This window comes from Ascaphus truei, chromosome 2, assembly GCF_040206685.1.
Source record: "Ascaphus truei isolate aAscTru1 chromosome 2, aAscTru1.hap1, whole genome shotgun sequence".
Lineage (NCBI taxonomy): Eukaryota > Metazoa > Chordata > Amphibia > Anura > Ascaphidae > Ascaphus > Ascaphus truei.
Window position 1 is genome coordinate 451,680,808 of NC_134484.1, and position 20,881 is coordinate 451,701,688.

At 42.7% G+C, this 20,881-nt stretch overlaps 1 protein-coding gene across 2 annotated transcripts in view; it reads right to left on the reverse strand.

Moving 5' to 3' along the window:
• Nucleotides 1-5,748: 5,748 nt before the first annotated feature.
• CTDSPL (CTD small phosphatase like) overlaps nt 5,749-20,881 on the reverse strand; it is a 108,374-nt gene continuing 93,241 nt past the window's right edge. For both annotated transcript variants that reach the window (XM_075587946.1, XM_075587947.1), the window contains 3 exons: nt 15,297-15,389; nt 13,524-13,709; nt 5,749-10,512 (listed from right to left, as the gene is read on the reverse strand). In XM_075587946.1, the coding sequence (XP_075444061.1) occupies nt 10,387-10,512; nt 13,524-13,709; nt 15,297-15,389 (405 nt within the window). In that variant the 3' untranslated portion in view covers nt 5,749-10,386. The remainder of the gene's footprint in view (nt 10,513-13,523; nt 13,710-15,296; nt 15,390-20,881) is intronic.

Below are 20,881 nucleotides of genomic sequence, written 5' to 3' on the forward strand. Positions count from 1 at the left end.
GCAAAGGCTTTTGATTCACTGCCAAACGAGAGGTTACACCAGGGGTGAGCAAACTTTTTATGCCGAGCCCCCCTTTTCATCCATTAAATTTCTCGGGCCCCCCCTGCCTGATGTAATCAAAATCACATGACATCAGCGCACGCGAGCTGGTTCAGCCAATAAGGGCGAACCAGCTTTGTAACGCCTCCGCCACGCGTCTACAAAAAAAGTATTTATAACACAAATTACATCACTTAAAAATAAATATTATGATATTTGTCTAATAGTGTCCCCATTTATGCTGTATTATTAATCTCTCTTCCCGCCACATCAGGACCTCTCTGCCCTCTTCCAGTCTCACACTCCTCTCCCAGACTCTCCCTCTCCCTGTATTTCTCACTCCCCCTCCCTCCCCTCAGTGTCTCCCCCTCCCTCCCCCTCTCTCTTTCCCTCCCCCTCTCTCTTTCCCTCCCCCCAGTGTCTCTCTCTCTCTCTCTCCCTCCACCCAGTGTCTCTCACTCTCTCCCTCCCCCCAGTGTCTCACTCTCCCTCAAGCCATTGTCTCTCCCTCCCCCCAGTGTCTCTCACACTCTCCCTCCAGCCATTGTGTCTGTCTCCCTCCTGCCAGTGTCTCTCTCTCCCTCCCTCCCGCCAGTGTCTCTCTCCCTCCCTCCCGCCAGTGTCTGTCCTTCCCTCCATTCTCTCTTTCCCTCCATTGTCTCTCTCCTTCCCTCCAGTGTCTCTCATCTCTGTGTCTCTTTCACCCCCTCTACTCATGTCTCTTTCAACCCCCACCCCATGTAGCTCTTTCACCACCCCCCCTCCCGATGTAGCTCTTTCACCACCCCCCCTCCCGATGTAGCTCTTTCACCACCCCCCTCCCCATGTAGCTCTTTCACCACCCCCCCTCCCCATGTAGCTCTTTCACCACCCCCCCTCCCGATGTAGCTCTTTCACCACCACCCCTCCCGATGTAGCTCTTTCACCACCCCCCCTCCCGATGTAGCTCTTTCACCACCCCCCCTCCCCATGTAGCTCTTTCACCACCCCCCTCCCCATGTAGCTCTTTCACCACCCCCCTCCCCATGTAGCTTTCACCCCCCTCTCCCCATGTAGCTCTTTCACCCCCCTCCCCATGTCACACCCCCTCATGCCACACTCAACCCCCTCCCCATCTCACACTCACCCCCCCACAATCTCAGTCTCACCCCCACATGTCACACTCACACTCACCCTCACCCCCTCCCCATGTCCCAGTCTCACACTCCCTCCCCATGTCCCAGTCTCACACACACTCACCACGCTGATGCAGGAAGCAATAATGCTGTGCACACCTAATGGCCAAAAGTGAAATTGCAGCTACAGACGGCTTTTTTTCTCTGCTCCTGGCAAAATCGCCGCCCTGCCTGCGCCCCACCTAAACAATCTTGCGACCCCCAGGGGGGCGCGCCCCCCAGTTTGCGCACCGCTGGGTTACACAATACAAAATAAGGACATTGGTCTGGGTAAAATATTTGCACCTGGATTGAAAACTGGTTGAGGGGTAGACAACACTCCTCATAAATAAAACATTTTCAGGTTATGCTAAAGTTGTGAGTGGAGTACCTCAAGGAGGAAAACACCAACACAGAGCGCACCAAAAGGTAAAAATGGGGTATATTAAGCAGAACACAAATAGCAAGTGTAGACTTACAATTAAAGTGTCTGCAGTTCAGTGAATTGTAGTGTGAGTGCCTGTCATGTCCGTTCACTTTGTGGTGGAAACCCTTTAGGTAGGAATAGCTTTCAACAAAATGTCCCGCGTGCTAGGATCAGCTGTTCGTCGGCGCCGGTCTGCTACTTCCAGGTTCACATCTCCCGTATTGTGCCGTCAGACTCAGCTGGCTACCTGCTATTTCATTCAGTTTCAATCTCGGTACCGCAGTAAAGTACAGGACATCAACTATGCTCTATACCACTACGCGTTTCACACTGGAATGTGATTCATCTTGCACCGGAAGTAGCAGACCGGCACCGACGAACAGCTGATCCCTGCGCGAGGGTCTTTTGTTTAACCACACCTACAATGTAACCTTATGCTTTAGATCCGAGGTGGGCAACCCTATCGCCATTCGCCACTTGTGGCGAATTGGCAGGCTAAGTGTGGCGAATTTAATATTGATCTAGTTTAGCCCTACCTTACCCCTCCAAGAACTCCGTTCTGTGTCCTGCACAGCCTGGCTGTGCAGACCCCATGCGGAGAAGCACTCCGCCATCATTCAGCCTCTATCACCTTCACGGCGCCGCATCGGGGGGGGGGGGGGGAGAGTTATGGAAGCCGATTGACCAGTTGCGCAAGCGCTGTGGAGGGGAACCCAGGTATCATTCCATTTAAAAAACTTGCCCGCTGCTGCTCCGTTCCCCCGACTGACTGAACAATTTGTTGGTTCCCTCTGTCCTGTCTCCCCTCCTTGCTTGCTCTGCTAAACTGCCCCCCCTCCACTCAGCTGATTTTGGTAGCGCTGGTTCCCTCTGTCCTGTCTCCCCTTCTGGCTCAGGTATGTTGGGGGGGGGGGGGGGGGTGTGTGTATACACTGTGTTGTTTTAAATTTTTGCATGCGCAACAAAATAACTACATTTTTGCATGGTGTGGCTATTTTCACTTCAAATTCTCCACATCTGTGGCTACATTGAAAAATAGGTTGCTCACCCCTGCTTTAGATGTTGTCTAGAGACACAAATGTACGATCCATTATCAACTACACAGAAAAGAAGACACGTTTCCTTATCCTTTCTCAGGTCATACAAAAGTAATATGTGTGATGGACCAACTACATACAGTACTTGTATACCGCATACCAAATAGCATAGACCAAAAGCAATAGTTTTGAATTTTAGCAGTGTTAAAGCAAGTCTTGGTTCACCATCTAACCACACTATACTTAATCCACATATATACATTTCATTTGCAAAACCACATGACATTACCAAGAGGTAACATGAGCTAAACTCTGCAAACTCAGTATAAACATTTAAGGATTTTCTGTTCTGTGTTGGTTTCATAATGCCACCACTAGAGCACTTCTTCCTCAGTTAAATTCTGGCTGTCTACAAAAAATATATAGTATTTTTCTGTCACAAAAATAGAGGCAAATATCCATAGAGATCATCCTTTTCAAACTACAGAAAATGGGAGCAACTAAAAATAAAAAAGTATTTTTTAGTTTGAATGTCCATTCATTTGGCAGGTGCAAGAAAAGACTGGTAACTATGGGAATTGCAATGTTGCCCCTATCCCAAATAGTTTATATGCACGGGGGGCATTGTATTGTGATACAAACCAGTAACAGGATTTCTATAGGATTTACACATTTTACCTTACACTTGTCACATTTGACACACTTCCAAAAATGCTCAAAAGAAGAGTTCTTAATCAAAAAGGTACAAAGCAGGGTTGTTTTTTTGAGGCCGTTCAGCCTGTTTTCAGACACCCACATTGACGTGATTGGGGAATTTCAGATGAAAACGTCCTGAACGGCTGCTTTGGAGAATATAAAATGACACCGTAAATATTTGATATGCTTTCCATTTCCGACAGAATGGGAGGGTAAAATGGAGAGCACACGTTGACCACTAGAGGGGGTCAAACTTTACACCAAAGTTTAAATCCCCGGAGAAAATTGTGTTTCGTCCGTAGTTCGAACCAAGTTGTTTCAGTTTCTATTTTTAGGCAAAAGTTTAACTGAGAAAAAAAAAATCTCTTATTAAATAAAGTGAACTAGTTTTTGAATAACATTAAAAAAAAAAAGTTTCCAACAAGCTTCACGGGTTTTCGAAGACCTAGAAGTGTTTGTTCGAAAGTTTGCGGGTCGTACTTTGACACGTTCGCCCGCCACCACTTACCACCAGAAAGAGCAGATGACATCTTCTTATATAACCGTTAGCAGAGGAAAAATAAATAAATAAAAAAAACCCGTCCATAGCCCAAATTCACGAAGGGGTGCAAAGGTTTAGCACACCAAAAGCTTCCATTTAAATGAATGGGCGTGACGGTGCGCTAAAGTGAGCACCCTCTAGTAAATCTGGGCCTATATCTTGAATACCAACAGCAAGGGAATCTGTGGAGCTAAAACAGTACTATTATACATTTCTGTTACTCACACCCGGCATGCTTTCCCCGTGTGATATGTTCTTAGTTTATTTTATTACATGATCATAGCATACAGATAAAATGAAAAGCATCACACCAGATGCCTGCAACCCAAACCAATAAGAACTCAAGTTTATTTTGGTTATGTACAGTGGTTGAGAAATCACCCAAAAATCTACTCGCCGAACCAAAAAATCTACTCGCCACCTTGTCTCGCCCCCAATCCCGCCCTGCTTGGGCGGCCATGAGGTCGCCACGGGGTCAAATCCAGTCGCCACAGGCCTGTAGGTGAATGGATTTGTTGAACACTGGTTATGTATATAGGTATCTATACTATATATGACACATGTACATATTTGTATTGAAGGTTTATAATCTAGATTTTTACCAACAATTACAGGATATGTGGTTATATCTATGCATCTATGGCAGTGGTTTCCAACCTTTTTTGGGTTAAGGAACCCCAAATGAAATTCTGAGGCACCCCCAACCTTCTCTAATAGCGCGTCTGTGATCAGATACTGTAAATTGTAAGGAACCCCAACCCTCTCTAACAGTGCCTCTGAGATCAGAAGCATTGTAAGGAACCCCAAACCTCTCTAATAGTGCGTCTGAGATCAGAAGCATTGTAAGGAACCCCAAATTTCTCTAATATCACGTCTGTGATCAGATGCATTGTAAGGAACCCCAACCCTCTCTAATAGCGCGTCTGAGATCAGATGCATTGTAAGGAACCCCAACCCTCTCTAATAGCGCGTCTGAGATCAGATGCATTGTAAGGAAGCGGTTATGGATTCTCAGGGAACCCAATGCTTCCTAGGAACCCCAGTTGAAAAAACACTGATCTATGGACTGATGCTTACAGTAGATAAGTAGTGCACACAAACTTATTAACAACCACCAGAGAAAATTAGGAACTAGAAGGATTTAATGCAGCATACCTGGCTTGACCTGTTTTGCTTTACTACAGTATATGCAGCATGGGAGTAGCTTAAATGATAAATAATTACCTAAACTGCTGATCGATCAGCAAATGTTCTCCTCCCAGGGCTATCGAAATGGCTGATTTCTGACTGTGCTGCAGTCTATGAAATGCTTACAGATGCAATGTAACATTACGAAGTGTAACACATTATTGTTACAGCTTTAAGATCGGCAATAGACAGTCTGTTGCGGGGAACACGGAAACAGATCTGTTTGTGATACTTTGTTTCCAAAGAACAGAGCTCAAAAAGGTGTGTCAGAGGCTGTTCCAAAGGAATAAGTGGATGTGACTTTCTAAATGGTTGCTAAGCAGCCAAAGGATGTTCAGTGCATTATTAAAACTCATAAAAAAAGTCATTAAGAGTTGGAAAAATATATTTATAAAAAAAATGCAGAAAGCATTATCAAATACTATACAACTGATTAAAACGAATGGAGCCTTATGTTTATATGTTTTGTCCTTCTAAAGTTCTAGGATTTGGGTGTGTAGCATCAATGGAGGTCAAACGCTTCCTCCATGTCTGCATGAACCTAGACTTCGCAATGATACCACCGTGACGTAGTATAAGATATGGAGGAATATAGGAGAAAGGTAAACAACAACAGACTACCACCACATTGACTGTATTGTACAATCGAAAATCCAGGACACGGAATATGTTTATATATTTAGCACTGCAGCTTTATTTGTTAAATTAGAGAGCAAAATACATTGAACAGAAGATGCACAGAAACCAGCCCCAGTACCATCCATTTCGTATTTCATTTGCAGGAAATTACACAGAGTCTTTATGTAACATGGTTTATACAAGTTTGGTAGTACACATACAAAATGTATGCAGTCAGCCTCAGCACCATTACTTAAAATGTGCATAACCACCCAGGACTGAATTAAACCAATGACAGTGACGTGGTCAGTGTTTAAACACAGGGGGAAAAAAAAATATTTAAAAAAAAATAAATAAAAGTCACACAAGCAAAATATTTTAAAATCATTTTTTGAATGTTTACGCCGACAATGTTTGTAAACGCATTACCTGAATTATAAACTGGGTTTTACTGCCCTTATGTCTGGCTTATCGTTGGTCTTTACCAATTGGATCTCATACTGTACGTACATGAAGTGCACATTCAAAAACCTGATCACTTTGTTACATGGCTGGTTCAAACAAGATTGACAAATTACCCTTTTGCTCGAAGACCCATTGTAGTTAAAAGCTTAATTAGAAAAAAAAAAGAAAAGAAAAAAATCAAGCAACTAGTCTGAAAGGTTTCGTTTTTTTTGTTAAGTTATCAAGATATTAAACCTATCACTGCCATTTAATCACGCTGGTCCTTACTGCACTGTAGGAGTACACTTAAAAGACCATGGAATATTGGGCATACTGTACATTCTGCAAGATAACATTTTACTTTGGTTCTGTCTTGTAACTTTATTATCCACACATATAGATTAGATGTAGGTTGTGATACATTTCAAGGGACCACCAATAAGAGAGTTCTTTATGGATGAATTTAAAGTGCGTGGAGCCTCCAAAACCCAGCAGGATTACTTGCGGTAACTGTACTGTACTTAAGATGCATCGCAACCTACCACAAATCTATATTTCTCTAGGACCAATGTGGCTACTACAGTACAACTTTGAATTATTAGCCACAAATGAAATACATGTGATAAAGTACAATTGCAAGTTTGGTTTAATTATGAGAAGGATTGTAAATAATTACAAAGCTCATATTGCATGAAAATAAAATGAGTCATTTCGAGTTAAACTTCTTTTTTTTCAAAATACTGATTTTATTGGGAACGCTTACTGATTGTTTTGCAAAATTCAAGTATCCCATATGCAGAGACCTCCAAATTAAGATGTTTTTGTATACGCAATAAAATAACTGCTACTTAAGGCAAATGACTCATATATTGTAATCACTGGCCAACAACAATGAAATCATATTGTGGTGAGTAAAATGGATTCAATTGATAACTCTTATACTTGGGTATAAGGACAACAATTGTGCAACCAGAACAGACTACTTTGCATGAGAGCCACTTTGGCAACAAGAGATGTACAAACCTGCCAAAATGTGCTTTGCCAATGTTACAGTGCGTTCAAACTTTTGAAAACGCTGGACAATTCATCAAAAAGTTAGATAACAGTTTTTAGCCCAAAAAGTTGGATGAAGTGGACAAGTCAAAGTGAAATTTCTAACACAATTGTCGAATTTCCCCAGAGAAAAATGTATCCCGAAATGTGGGATTTGCTGTAGGCGAGAGCCCTATTTGGTAGAGTAACTATTGACTTGCACATCTCCCAGAACACTCCTCTCTACAACACATGGAGATAGAGACATATACATACAGTATATATATATATATATATATATATATATAGCTCAACCCCGTTATAATGCGATCCGTTACAACGCAAATCCGCTTATAACGCGATGCAAGCGTGGCTCCCAATTTTCGTATTTATGAATATTTTACAACACGATTATTGGGTATCTTAAATACAGTATTGTACAATGCATACAATTTTACTTTATTTATAACGCGATCTGCTTATAACGTGATGTGATTCTTTGGACCACAAGCACAGCGTGGGGTTGAGCTGTATACACATACATACACACACACACACACACACACACACACACACACACACACACACACACACACACACACACACACACACACACACACACACACACACACACACCTAAAATACCTAGGAAAGAAGATCATTTGAATATGCAACGTATGTTCAAATGATTTAAACTAGCATATTTCCCAGGTATTTCTCCACGTGTTTTATGGTGTATTTTGGGAGGTACAATTAAATGGTTACTCTACTAATTACGACTCTCCCCTCCAGCAAATCCCCTATTTCAAGGTATATTCTTAGACAATAAGTTGGCTCATCCCTATTGGCAACAAAGAATGAATAATTTCCGGCTAGAATTTAGTTGCTGGTTGGCTACTGAAATCCAAGTTAGCTGATGTGCCATGATCATGCAAAATGAGAATGTACACATCCATAGCACAAACACAAAAAATAATAATCAGCAGCCTGTTTCATTGCTAGATTCCCTTAATGTCTCAACGTATGGGGATTGGCAATTTACCACACTCAGAGTGCCTAATTTTTGTAATAATGAAAAAAAAAAAAGTGTTTATAATGAAGAAAACCCTTAAAATGTAGAATATAAAACACCCATCTAATTGGTGGTAGAAAAGAAATTAGTGCAGAAGATTTTTGGACAGGCATATAGTGTAATTTGTAGGAAGAAAACGTTACCTAAAACAAAATAGATATTGCCAAAAAAGGGGTGGGGGGGAAATAACACAAACAAAAACAAGCCTTCCTGTAACATGTTTAGTGATTGTGCCATACTGACAGCCCAATGGAAAATAAAGTGCCATGCTATATTTACATTTGAAGCAAAAACATAACCGATTTATAAAATGATGTATTCACCATTATGTTTTATTACAAATGCCATGATACGGGGTACAAGACGTCACAGATAAATGCTGCAAACAGAAAACAGTACACTGGCGAAAAAGGAAAACAAGTATTTCCCCCTCCCCCGCGCCCTTCATCAGCTTCCCCCACATGTCTTCACCAAAATTACAAATATAGTTGTGGTCGGACAAGCATCATTGGAATTTAGTGGCAGCTCAATGCTAACTGCAACATAATACTTTTAGTTCATTAACACGAATGACCCATCACTAATGGGTTCAAAGTGTATAAGGAGACAATCTATGATTGCAGTAAGGCTCTCCTGGTATTAACATCTTTGTTGGTGCAGATGCAAGCTGTGAGCTGGTGGCCTCTTTGGCAGTGAAACAACTAAATGTGTGTATTCCGGAGACAGAATACACATACATTGAAAAATCTGTATAGCACTGGAAAGGTATATACAGTACAGAGCATAGCAATAGAGGGCTGTGGTATCTGTCTGTTCCATGTACTGCCTGAGTTTGCAGCTTATCGTGAATGCATTCAAAGCGTAGGCACAGTGGCAAAGAACAGTTTGACAGCCAGTGGTCAACATCATTTGGCGACTAAACAGTAGCAGCAGTTAAAATAAAATCTTGTACAAATAAAGCATCCATCTTATTATCATCATCATCATCATCATCATCAATCGTAAATATAATTCTTTATAATCCATAACTAGATCTTTCCAAGACCATTTTTTTTTACATAACAGTATGGAAAGTTCCTCCCTTTGCAGAGGAAAATGAAACTCAGGAATGGAGCTGTGCATGAGCAGAAGCAATAAAACATCATTTCTTTTTAAACAGAGGCCGAAGAGACTAATCTGCAACAATGTTGTCATTTCAAGGGTTCAAAATCATAATTCCAACTTTCTCAAAAGTTTAACATTTACAGCTGCGGATATGTCCAAACTGTGTCGTAAATGAGAAACATAACACAACCGTTAGAGAGAACGCAAAGTGCCTCAAACTGTACACGGGATATGCAAATTTGGACATGTTAAACTTGTAAAACGTAATAGAATTGTGGCCACATGCAACCTGCATTTACGGCATAACCCAACGTTTTTGTAGTAAGCATAAAGGACAGTGCTTTAGTATAAAGTTTGTTCTGTTTAAAGCCTCTAGACGTTTAAAAGATTACATGTCTGAAAATTTGTCGAGTACAAAATGTAACTTTTGTTTTTTTGTCTCTTAAAATCAACACTCGAAAAGGCACTTCATTCTGTAGGAAAAATAGTATCAGAGTCAGCTCAACTGCTCTAAGCAAAGGGGATACGGTCTGCATAGTGTGGGGACCAACGGGCAAAGATTAAATGTTGCTAGCATCATCAAGCATTTTTTGTATTTTTTTTTTTTTTGGTGTCTTTTTTGTTCCTTTATAAAAAGCCTGAAAAGTTATTATCAATTTTATGAAAATTAGTGAAAAGAGTTCTTAAAAAATATTTCGTTTCTCTTTTTCCTCTTGTTATTGTTCAGTAACCCCTTCGATGTTGAAGGATGTTTCAGGCATGGTTCAATGGGCTGCCTGTCCCCCTTCAGCAACAAAGGTTTTACTTCACCCTGGTCACAACTGAGTCAAAGGGAGCCCTGAAAGGCTAAACTGTGTCGCTCACGCCCGTCGGAAGAACAAGACCAGAGCTTCTTGTATCAAAGGAGTGTCTTCGGCAGAGCATTTTATTTCATAGCACACGTGTCAGGGTGGAGAAGCAGAGTCTGAGCGATAAGCCCAAAGTCTGAGACGGCTGCAATTCACAGCTTTCCACTGGTGGGAGCACTGCCAGGGCTACCTGTTACACAGTTTATGAAGCATATTGTAAACATTTTCTTCTTTGCAGAGTCCCTCGAAGAAGGGAATTAGATCCAGCAGTTCTGTGTCTGTCATATCATCAAACCAGGATTGCACAGGAACCTGTATAAAGAAGAAGTGTGAAGAAGTGGCCCATTAAGAGGTATCAATATACTACAAATCTACATTTCTACATTTCTACTCGACAAAACAAATGTATTCCATCCACCCTACTTTTACAAAATATAACGTTTAATACATTTACTTCATTTATTGAATGTTTTACAAGAAAAAGGGGTTGTGTCCCCCAAAGTGACATTAGATTTTGACACATCACTATTTTCTTATAATGAAAGCAGCAAATCTCCCCCAACACACACACACACACACACACACACACACACACACACACACACACACACACACACACACACACACACACACACACACACACACACACACACACACACACACACACACACACACACACACACGTCTTGAAAATGCAAAGCCAGCAGTACAACCAACTTCTCACTGATGATACCCATTAAGGTTGAAATATGTCTGTGAATGGTTTCTCTGGCTTTGCATCTGATTCCCATGCTGTGCTTTAAAGCTGTGTTAACAGCGAGCATTAGCGTATATGGGCTCCATGTAACAATGGTTTTTCAGACAAAAGGTGACACATTGTGTGTTCATTTGCATGTCATTTCCCAGAATCCCTTGCTGCAGTGGAAGCACTGTATGCTGGGGATAATGGTGAAAGGCAGGGTTGCAGACCTGCCTAAGACATGAATGTGCTCACAAGTGATCTTTTTATTTGCTATATGCAATACGGTGGAGGTTTCTTGTTGCCTTTTTCACCCACCATAACTTAAAACGTATATAGATATATGTGTATGTGTAAATATATAGACATGTGTATCTATATCTATATATACACAAAAAAAGGAGTGAATAAAGTAGCGCCAATCGTGAACCAGTGAAATAGTATATGATCTCAGCAAGTGTAATAATTACAAAATACAAGCAAACCTATATAAAATAATTCCCATAGAATAAAAATCATAAAAAAACTAAAATATACACTCTAATATGACAAATATACATGCATAATAAATGAAATATTAAATAGTCCAAGTGTAATGTCCAAACCCTAAAGTAAGTCCTGATAGATGATAACAGGATAATGTACAGAATCCAGGAGTCCGCGGCAGCTCTCAAATGGAAGAACCAATTCCAATACAGGATCTATAAGAACAAAAAGACAGAGAGCGCACGCCCCATAGTGTAATACTGTAACATTTAATATGGGGAGGGAATAGTGGAGGGATTAAAAACACTCACAATATATAAGTGTATAAACAGCAATTTGTGACAAAAATCACCACCGAGGCAGGCAACGTCTCGTGACAGGTTAGCAATCCAACAGCAGTACTGGAACAAGGAACCTGACAACGTCTTTCCTTCAGAACGGTCACTAGAAGTACGTTGGAGTGTGTATGATGCATTATTGAGGCCTACTCCAATACCGTACATTATGGAGGACTTCTAGTGACCGTTCGGAAGGAAAGACGTTGTCGGGTGCCTTGTTCCAGTACTGCTGTTGGATTGCTAACCTGTCACGAGACGTTGCCTGCCTCGGTGGTGATTTTTATCACAAATTGCTGTTTATACACTTATATATTGTGAGTGTTTTTAATCCCTCCACCATCCCCTTCCCCATATTAAATGATACAGTGTTACACTATGGGGCGTGCGCTCTCTGTCTTTTTGTTCATATATATATATATATATATATATATATATATATATATATATATATATATATATATATATATATATATTGTCAAGCACTTACCACTTCCTTCACATTTCGTGTCTTGGGTGTTTATTTATTATTACTGTAGGTGTGTGTATAGCAGTCTGGTTGGGTTCATGGGTCCGGTGGGTGAATGTCCCCATTTTGATTTGTTATTGTATTAGTGTTCATGGTTGTATACTGTGGCACCTCTACTATGGTTTTTTTTGCTGTCATTAGTATTAATGTGCATACTCTTCTTTTCACTAGCCCAGTACCATGGCCCATTCCAGCACCCTGTATGCTTTAGTATTCCAGCCTTAGCTCGTTACTCCTGGCATTATTGGTGTGATTGCACATGGCTGACCCGCGGTCACGCTGCCTTGGCAACGTTTGACAACACGGGGCGATGTCATGCTCAAGCACCAGTAGCACGGAGGATCCACGCATGCGCAGTCTGAATTTCAGGATCGGGTACAGCATGACCTCCCTGGCTCAGTTGCGCATGCTCAGCATCGGCATTATGCGTTCTGTCTGGTGGTCCGGTCGCTGATGCAGCGTCATATATATATCACTGGCGCCAGATGATCCGTGGCGGTGTCTTGACGTCAGCACCCGGGAGCAGATGGTATCGCCGTTTGGGAATCGGGATGTAGGTTGGATAGTTAATTCTTCAGGGAAGAAGTGGCAGCTTGCTACGAAACGTGTAGGATTAACTATCCAACCAACATTCCGATTCCCAAACCGCGATACCATCTGCTCCCGGGTGCTGACGTCACTGGATATCGCCACGGATCATCTGGCGCCAGTGTGCCGAGCGCGGAAGCATCGGACAACAGGCTGGACTGTGAGCTCTACTCCATCCACATCAGAGTTGCTGACGAGTGGAGAATTTGCCTATTGACGAGACGATACACAAAGGAGGAAGCCTGTAATTACACTGGGAAGGGTCACCTACCTGCGGACATCCTTCTGTGATGCAGAGGCCCTCGATCGTGTTTACCAGTGTATGCAGAGTGAGAGACTGCTCCAGCTGTTTCCTGGCGTCTGGTAAACTCATGTCTGAGTACATGAAATGCTCGTATTTTCTAATCTGATGTACGCAGATATATTACTGCGACGTCGCAGATATATTACCTGTTATATTATTTTAATATATTTTGAACCTACTTCACCACATTCGTTGTGCGCTGTTCTTTATGTTTTTCACTATAATTTTTCGATGCCTTCGTTTTTACCTATTACAATTATTCCCTTTCAAACTGTGCAATTCAATGGGACAGTATACAGTAACAAAGACAACAATCACCAACATACGTCTCAAACAACTTACTGCATTTTCCGGGTGGAAGATGTAAGATGCAGGGGAGTTATCCACTATGATTACTTTACTCAGCTCTCTCCCCAGACGACTCAAATCTTTGACATAGTTTCCTCTGTGGAACACGCAGGATTCTCTGAAGAGCCGTTCCTTGAATACGCCCCAACGATCTAGCAAATCTGCCACTGGATCGGCATACTTTAAACAGAATTTTAACAGAAATTTAGAAACAATAATAATTTTATATGAGTGTACCCTTTAATTTCTGCCATTTTTTTAAGCTTAAAATAAAAAATCCATAACCAGCATCCAGCATGTTAAGTGACATATTATAGTTTAACTGCATTAAAACTGTAATCAGCCATTTAACCACTGATTAAAATTTGCTTCTTACTTTAAGTCATGTTTCACTTGGATAAAAAAGGTCCCAAACCAAAACTAGCGAAAAACAAATATCACAGATTACATCATACATTTTACTTTTGTTTGATGAATATTAAACAGACTCGTCACTTCCAATTTGCACTGATCAGGGCTGAATCAGAGCCGTTTCTATAAACTTCCCGGGGGGGGGGGTCATTTCGAACGTTATCAGGATGGAAGGGACATTGACGGCAATTCATTTTTTCCTCAACTACTGTAAATATAAACTCACATGACGGGCATTGCGTTTCTGTGAACTGCTTCTGTCACAGACTTTCCCCACATTACACACTTACTCAGGTGCCATTAAAACCCAATTTATTCACAACTGGAACTGAAGAAGTAACCATATGAATATGCAACATTCAATAATAACTTACAAAGCAATCTTAACTAACTAAAGAAAGGGTGCCAACTCCAGTATTCAAGGGTGACCAACAGGTCAGGTTTTCAGAGTATTCCTGCTTCAGCTCTTGTGACTCAATTATTGGCTCATTGACAGAGTCACTGATTAAGCCACCTGTGAAACCCTGACCCTTGAGGACTGAAGTTGGCCACCCCTGAATTAAAGCAAACTAACAACCAAATCACTAAGGCATATAGTTGGCCAAGAGGAAACTATTTTCTCTCTTATAGCTGTTTAGCTATTCACTAAACAAAGTTACTGATTTAGCATGCACTAAAACCATTGAACAATGGTAGTATGCACTAAACCACTATTCAGTGAATTTAGACTTAGGCTGCGCTTATAGTGCTGGCGACGGCGACATCACCTGTCACCACCCGCGAAAGTTATAATTTAACTTTCAGCGACGGGGTCATTGATAGGTTCAGAGACAGTCACATGTGGCGACAGTCTCTGAAAAATAAAAATGTACCCGGCGGACAAATTTTTGGTCGCTGCGTCGCGCTTACTAAAGCGCTCGCGACGGAGTCAATTGTTATGTTGCGACGTCGCATCGCCGTCGCCGTCACAATAAGCTGCCACTTTAATCTTAATACAAAGTGCACTGAGACATACATCTCTGTAATACAACCAAGAGCTCTGTGTTTATAACCATGTTTGAATGGCCATGGTAACTTGAAATATTTACATACAGGCTTCATGAGCAATGCATGGATGCTACATTATGAGCAAAGCCCATATGTTATACCGTTACCATGGGAACACTTACCCACAAACTAGCAGAAAGCACAAAGCACACACTGGTAGACAAAGAAGCAAGGAAAAAAAAGGGAAAAAGTAAGACAGTTTCTGGAGAAAATACTTGACCTCAAAAAAAGGCTAAAACAAAAGGCAAAGATAAATCGAGCCTCCCATTTGTCCCGTAAGAAATAGAAGGGAACACAAGCCAGACGCACCTTTGCCAAGCTGGCTGTGAAGAGGACACATTCAAAGAGCTCTCCCATCTTCTGAAGGAACTCATCCACATGTGGTCTTTTTAACACATACACCTAGGAAAGAAACAGCTCGTTAGGTATCAAAAGAGGGGAATTATTCCATTTAATATCGTATGAAATATGTTTTAGAGCAAGTTCAGCTTGATGTTATTGTAAAAGAAAATGCCTAATGGAATGCAGATAGCATTGTACTAATTTTCTTACTATATATAGGATGCCTGTGCGCCTGACACTTGTTTGCAGGGAGCTGGTATTATTCCTAAGACAGCAACAGTGGAGTGGTGGAACTGTTGAACCAGCGGTGCCTATTCCTGGGGGGACTCTGACGTGACGCACGTTGATGCGCACCCGGAAGCGGAAGTCTGCCACGTCCACGAGGACTTTGTTCCAGCACACATCGTGGCTGCTGTGTCGATCTACAGCCCCTGCTACAATATTATTTTGCACAATTTCTTGCGGCCATTGTTAGATGCATTTTTTATTCTTTCACCAATAAACCTTATTTAAGTAATAATCCCCAGAGAACAGGGCATTGTTGGCCAGTAATGCCCTGTTCTGAGGGGCTTATTACTATTATAGGCTAAATGTACAGTAGGCTTTTTTCATAAATAAGACACTTTTGTATAGTAATATAGATTTTTTAAATTAAATTAAAATAAAATTTGCAAATACATTAAAGCACCTCTATATACATTTACACTGCAGCTATCTATAGCCACACACTGCTGCCCCCCTGTGTGTACACACACACACCCTGCTGCTACACACACAAACTCTGCAGCCACACACACACAAACTCTGCAGCCACACACACACAAACTCTGCAGCCACACACACACACACACACAAACTCTGCAGCCACACACACACACACACACAAACTCTGCAGCCACACACACACACACACAAACTCTGCAGCCACACACACACACACACACACACACACACACACACACACACACACTCTGCAGCCACACACACACACACACACACACACACACACATACTCTGCAGCCACACACACACACACACACACAAACTCTGCAGCCACACACACACACACACACAAACTCTGCAGCCACACACACACACACACACAAACTCTGCAGCCACACACACACACACACAAACTCTGCAGCCACACACACACACAAACTCTGCAGACACACACACACACACAAACTCTGCAGACACACACACACACACAAACTCTGCAGACACACACACACACACACACACACACACACACACACACACACACACACACACACACACACACACACACACACACACACACACGATATACAGAAAATGCAGCTACAAAAACTCTACAGACACTTTGCAGCTAAAAATACACTCTCTCCCTCCTGAACTCAACTGTGTCTGTTCAACTCTGTTCATAGAGGGAGGGGTAGGAGTCACTGACTGCTGCTTCCTGACCAACCCCCTGCCCTGTCTCAGAGCTGTTCTAACAAAGGAAAAACTGATTGGCTAGAAATAAGCACTTTGTGAGCTGCCAAATTTCCAGGCGTTACTGAATGAATAATGCTGGAATTTTAACCAAACAGAGAGCAGGGATTTCAATAATGCCCGGAATTTTGCAGCTTTAGCCTATAATTAAGTAAAAATCTCCGAAGAACAGGGTATTACCGGCCCTGTTCTGAGGGGCTTATTACAATTATAGGCTAAAAGTAGGCTTTTTCCCCCATTAATAATAGACACTTTGTATAGTTATATAGATTTCTTAATTAAAATAAAATGGTAAATACACTAAAGCACGTCTATATACAGTACACTTACACTGCAGCTATCTATATCCACACTGCCACACCCTCTGTGCACACACACACACACACACACACGGCTGCTTCAAAGGAACTATGTAGCTACATCCAAACTCTGCTGCTGCTGCTGCTGCTGCTGCTGCTGCTGCCACACACACACACACACACACATACACACACACACACACACACACACGCCACAAACTCTGCAGCTACATACACACACACACACACACACACACACACACAAACTCTGCAGCAGACACTTACTTTGCAACTACAAACACACTCTCCCCCTCAACTCAACTGTTCTGTGCAAGGAGGGAGGGGGAGGAGTCACTGCCTGGTTGCTGCTTCCTGACCAATCCCCTGCCCTGTCTGAGAGCTGTTCCTGCCTCCTGACCAATCCATTGCACTCGTCTCAGCTGTTCTGAAAAAGGAAAATCTGATTGGCTAGAAATAAACACTTGGCAAGCAGCCAAAAATTTCGGGCATTACTGAAAGACTAATGCCCGGAATTTTAACCAATCAGAGAGCAGGGATTTGAATAATACCCGGAATTTAACAGCTTTAGCCTATAATTTACAGTATCACGCTATGGAGCCCGCGCGTTCTAATTAATATAAATATATATATTTACATTTTTTTTTATACAGAGAAACCAGAAATAAGCTTTATTAACTTTATCTATTTTAACATCAAATTATTCCTTTATTCCACACCAAAATGACTATACTTTATTTTCTTGAATAGGAACAAACGTTGTTTCATGAAGCTTCCCATGGCTATGGTACTTCAGTCCCTAACCACTGGAAGGCGGCATGCAACAGTTGCATGTAAAGCATATGGTTTATACTTCAATAATAACATCTTGGTTTAATCCAGTGTTTTGCTTTCAGTATGCGATACCTCTTAACCTTTACAGTATTCAACCTTCAAGTTGGTTCTGAACACCACTTACGGCTCTTCTATAGAATGGAACAATATGCAGAGAATAAAAAACCAGAACATGAAACATTCAGAATTTTGTCAGAAGTGCAGTGCTAAATAATAGGCTTTAGTGCAGAAAATTACATCCTTAGTACAACTTGCTGGCAAATGCACAAATGCTCACAAAAAGGGTTTTTAAACAATATCAAAGTGCCCCTGTTTCAATGCTTTAGTGATGCTTAACGTGTGATGTTCTCAATCATTGTTACATGTAGTAGGGAAATGCCTCAATTCACTGTATAAATGGATGCCGAGGCCTCGGATATAGTAGGCGCGCGACGGATCACATGGCGCCGTGCGTGCCTGCTGCAGAGGTGATCCGTGGCCTGTGGAGAAGACGCGACAGGGAGGCGTGTCCGTGACATCACATGAGCGGTTCGCCCTCATTGGCTGAACCGCGCACGTGACCTGGCCGTCGTGCGTTAAAATAAATTAAAAAAAAGTCTGGAGAAAAATCTGTTGCGCTCGCGCACTCTTTGGCCGTCCTCATTGAGGTACGGCCTTTTGTTTGCGGCGCGCGCGATGTTGCACGGATTATGGACGCGGCCTAATACTTTAGTGGTAAATAACATGATGCAGCTGTGGCTGGGAGTTGTTCAATACTTTATTACCCACAGTGGTTAAATTGGGACACTTTATAAAAGGTACACAAACACGTTATGGTGTGTGAAAACGACAAAAACGATGTGTGTGGATGTGTGTGTGTGTGTGTGTATATACAGCTCATCCCATTTTTTGCACACACTGCACAGTACACACACACACAGCACCAGCACACACACTGCACACACACAGCTGGGGGGGAAGTGCAGCTCTGCTGGGGGGAAGTGCGACTGCTGAGGGGGGATCGGTGCGGGGCTGCTGGGGGAAGTGCGGCTCCTGGGGCGATCGGTGCGGGGCTGCTGGGGGAAGTGCGGCTGCTGGGGGATCGTGTAGGGCTGCCGGCGCCTCACTCCACCTCCTTCCCCTGATCGGGCGCGCGGTGGCCATTTTTTTAAATTATCGCGACTTCGGTTATAGCGCTGTTGGATCGGGTGGCCCCCGAGGACCACGCTATAACGGGGTTGAGCTGTATAGATTTTTTTACGCTATGGGCCGTGCGCTCTTTTTTTTTTCTTGTTCTAGTTCACCCATTTGGATGTGGTTCATCCCTCTGAAAGCTGCCTACACCCTACTACAGAAAGTGTCTTATATGAACGGGACATTTAAGGGACTGGTTATACTCTCTGTTTTTGGTTGTTTGTATTGTCTGTGTATTTGTGCATACTGCTGTACCATTTTAACATCCAGACAAACACCTTTTGCTTCTATTAGCAGGTTTTGTATTATAGAACTGATCTATTGATTACTAATATGCTTATTTGGCAATTCTTTTTCTGTGTGTGTATGTGTATGTATGTATGTATGTGCATATATGTGTGTATATATGAACTAGCTGAGAGACCCGGCGTTGCCTGGGATTAAAATTTCCCGCTCCCTCCTCTCTCCACTCCCCCCTCTCTCTCCGCTCCCCCCCTGCACATCTCCAGTCTCCCCCCCCCCTGCGCAGCTCCGGTCGTGTCCCCCCCTGCGCTGCTCCGGTCGTGTCCCCCCCCCGCGCAGCTCTGGTCCCCCCCCCCTGCGCAGCACAGTGTCACACACACAGTGTCACACACACACACACAGTGTCACACACACACACACAGTGTCACACACACACACACAGTGTCACACACACACACACAGAGTCACACACACACACACACACACACACACACACACACACACACACACACACACACACACACACACACACACACACACACACACACACACACACACACACACACAGAGTCACACTGCAGTCAGTTGGAGTCTCTTGCCTGTGCTGTCTGTGGCTCCCTCCAGTCTGTGAGGGGGGGCTTGAGGTCATAGAAGCAAGCAAGCCAATGAGAGGCATGCAGGGGCGGGGCCACGGACCAATCTAATTGGCCAGAGGCTGAGTGACAGACCGACGGACCAATCAGATTGCCCATAACAGCAGCAAACATACGTTTTCAATTATATAGGTATATACACACACACACACACATATGTATGTACTGTATGGATGGATGTGTATGTGTGTATGGATGTGTATGTGTGCATGGATGTGTATGTGTGCATGGATGTGTATGTGTGCATGGATGTGTATGTGTGCATGGATGTGTGTGTGTGCATGGATGTGTGTGTGTGCATGGATGTGTGTGTGTGCATGGATGTGTGTGTGTGCATGGATGTGTGTGTGTGCATGGATGTGTGTGTGTGCATGGATGTGTGTGTGCATGGATGTGTGTGTGTGTGTATGGGTGTGTGTATGGATGTGTGTGTGTTTGATTTGTTCAGATGCTCTGTGATTGGTCCGAGGCAATCGTGTGATGCGGCCGTCGAAAAACAAGTTCTCAGATCTCTTCATGAGACAGAAGCTTTGCAATACATCGCAGCGCTACCGTCGCGATTGGTATGTGCGCTTTCATTGGATTCTATTGCTTTGTTTTGAGGCTGCGCGTCGTCGGCAGCGATTTCTGGTATAATCACGGCCTTATGAGCGCATTCACGTCTCGGACCAGTGCCCCATAGCTATACAACATACATCATGAATGGTAGCAACCTGCAGGGCCTTATGACATAAGCTTTAGGTCTTCGAGTTTTGCTTGCTTTGTAGGAGGTGTTTGCAACAGCACTCCTCAGAAGCACAGACTGGGAACTAAACGTAAGGGGAGTACCCTCCCCTTCCATTACCATCAGCGGGAG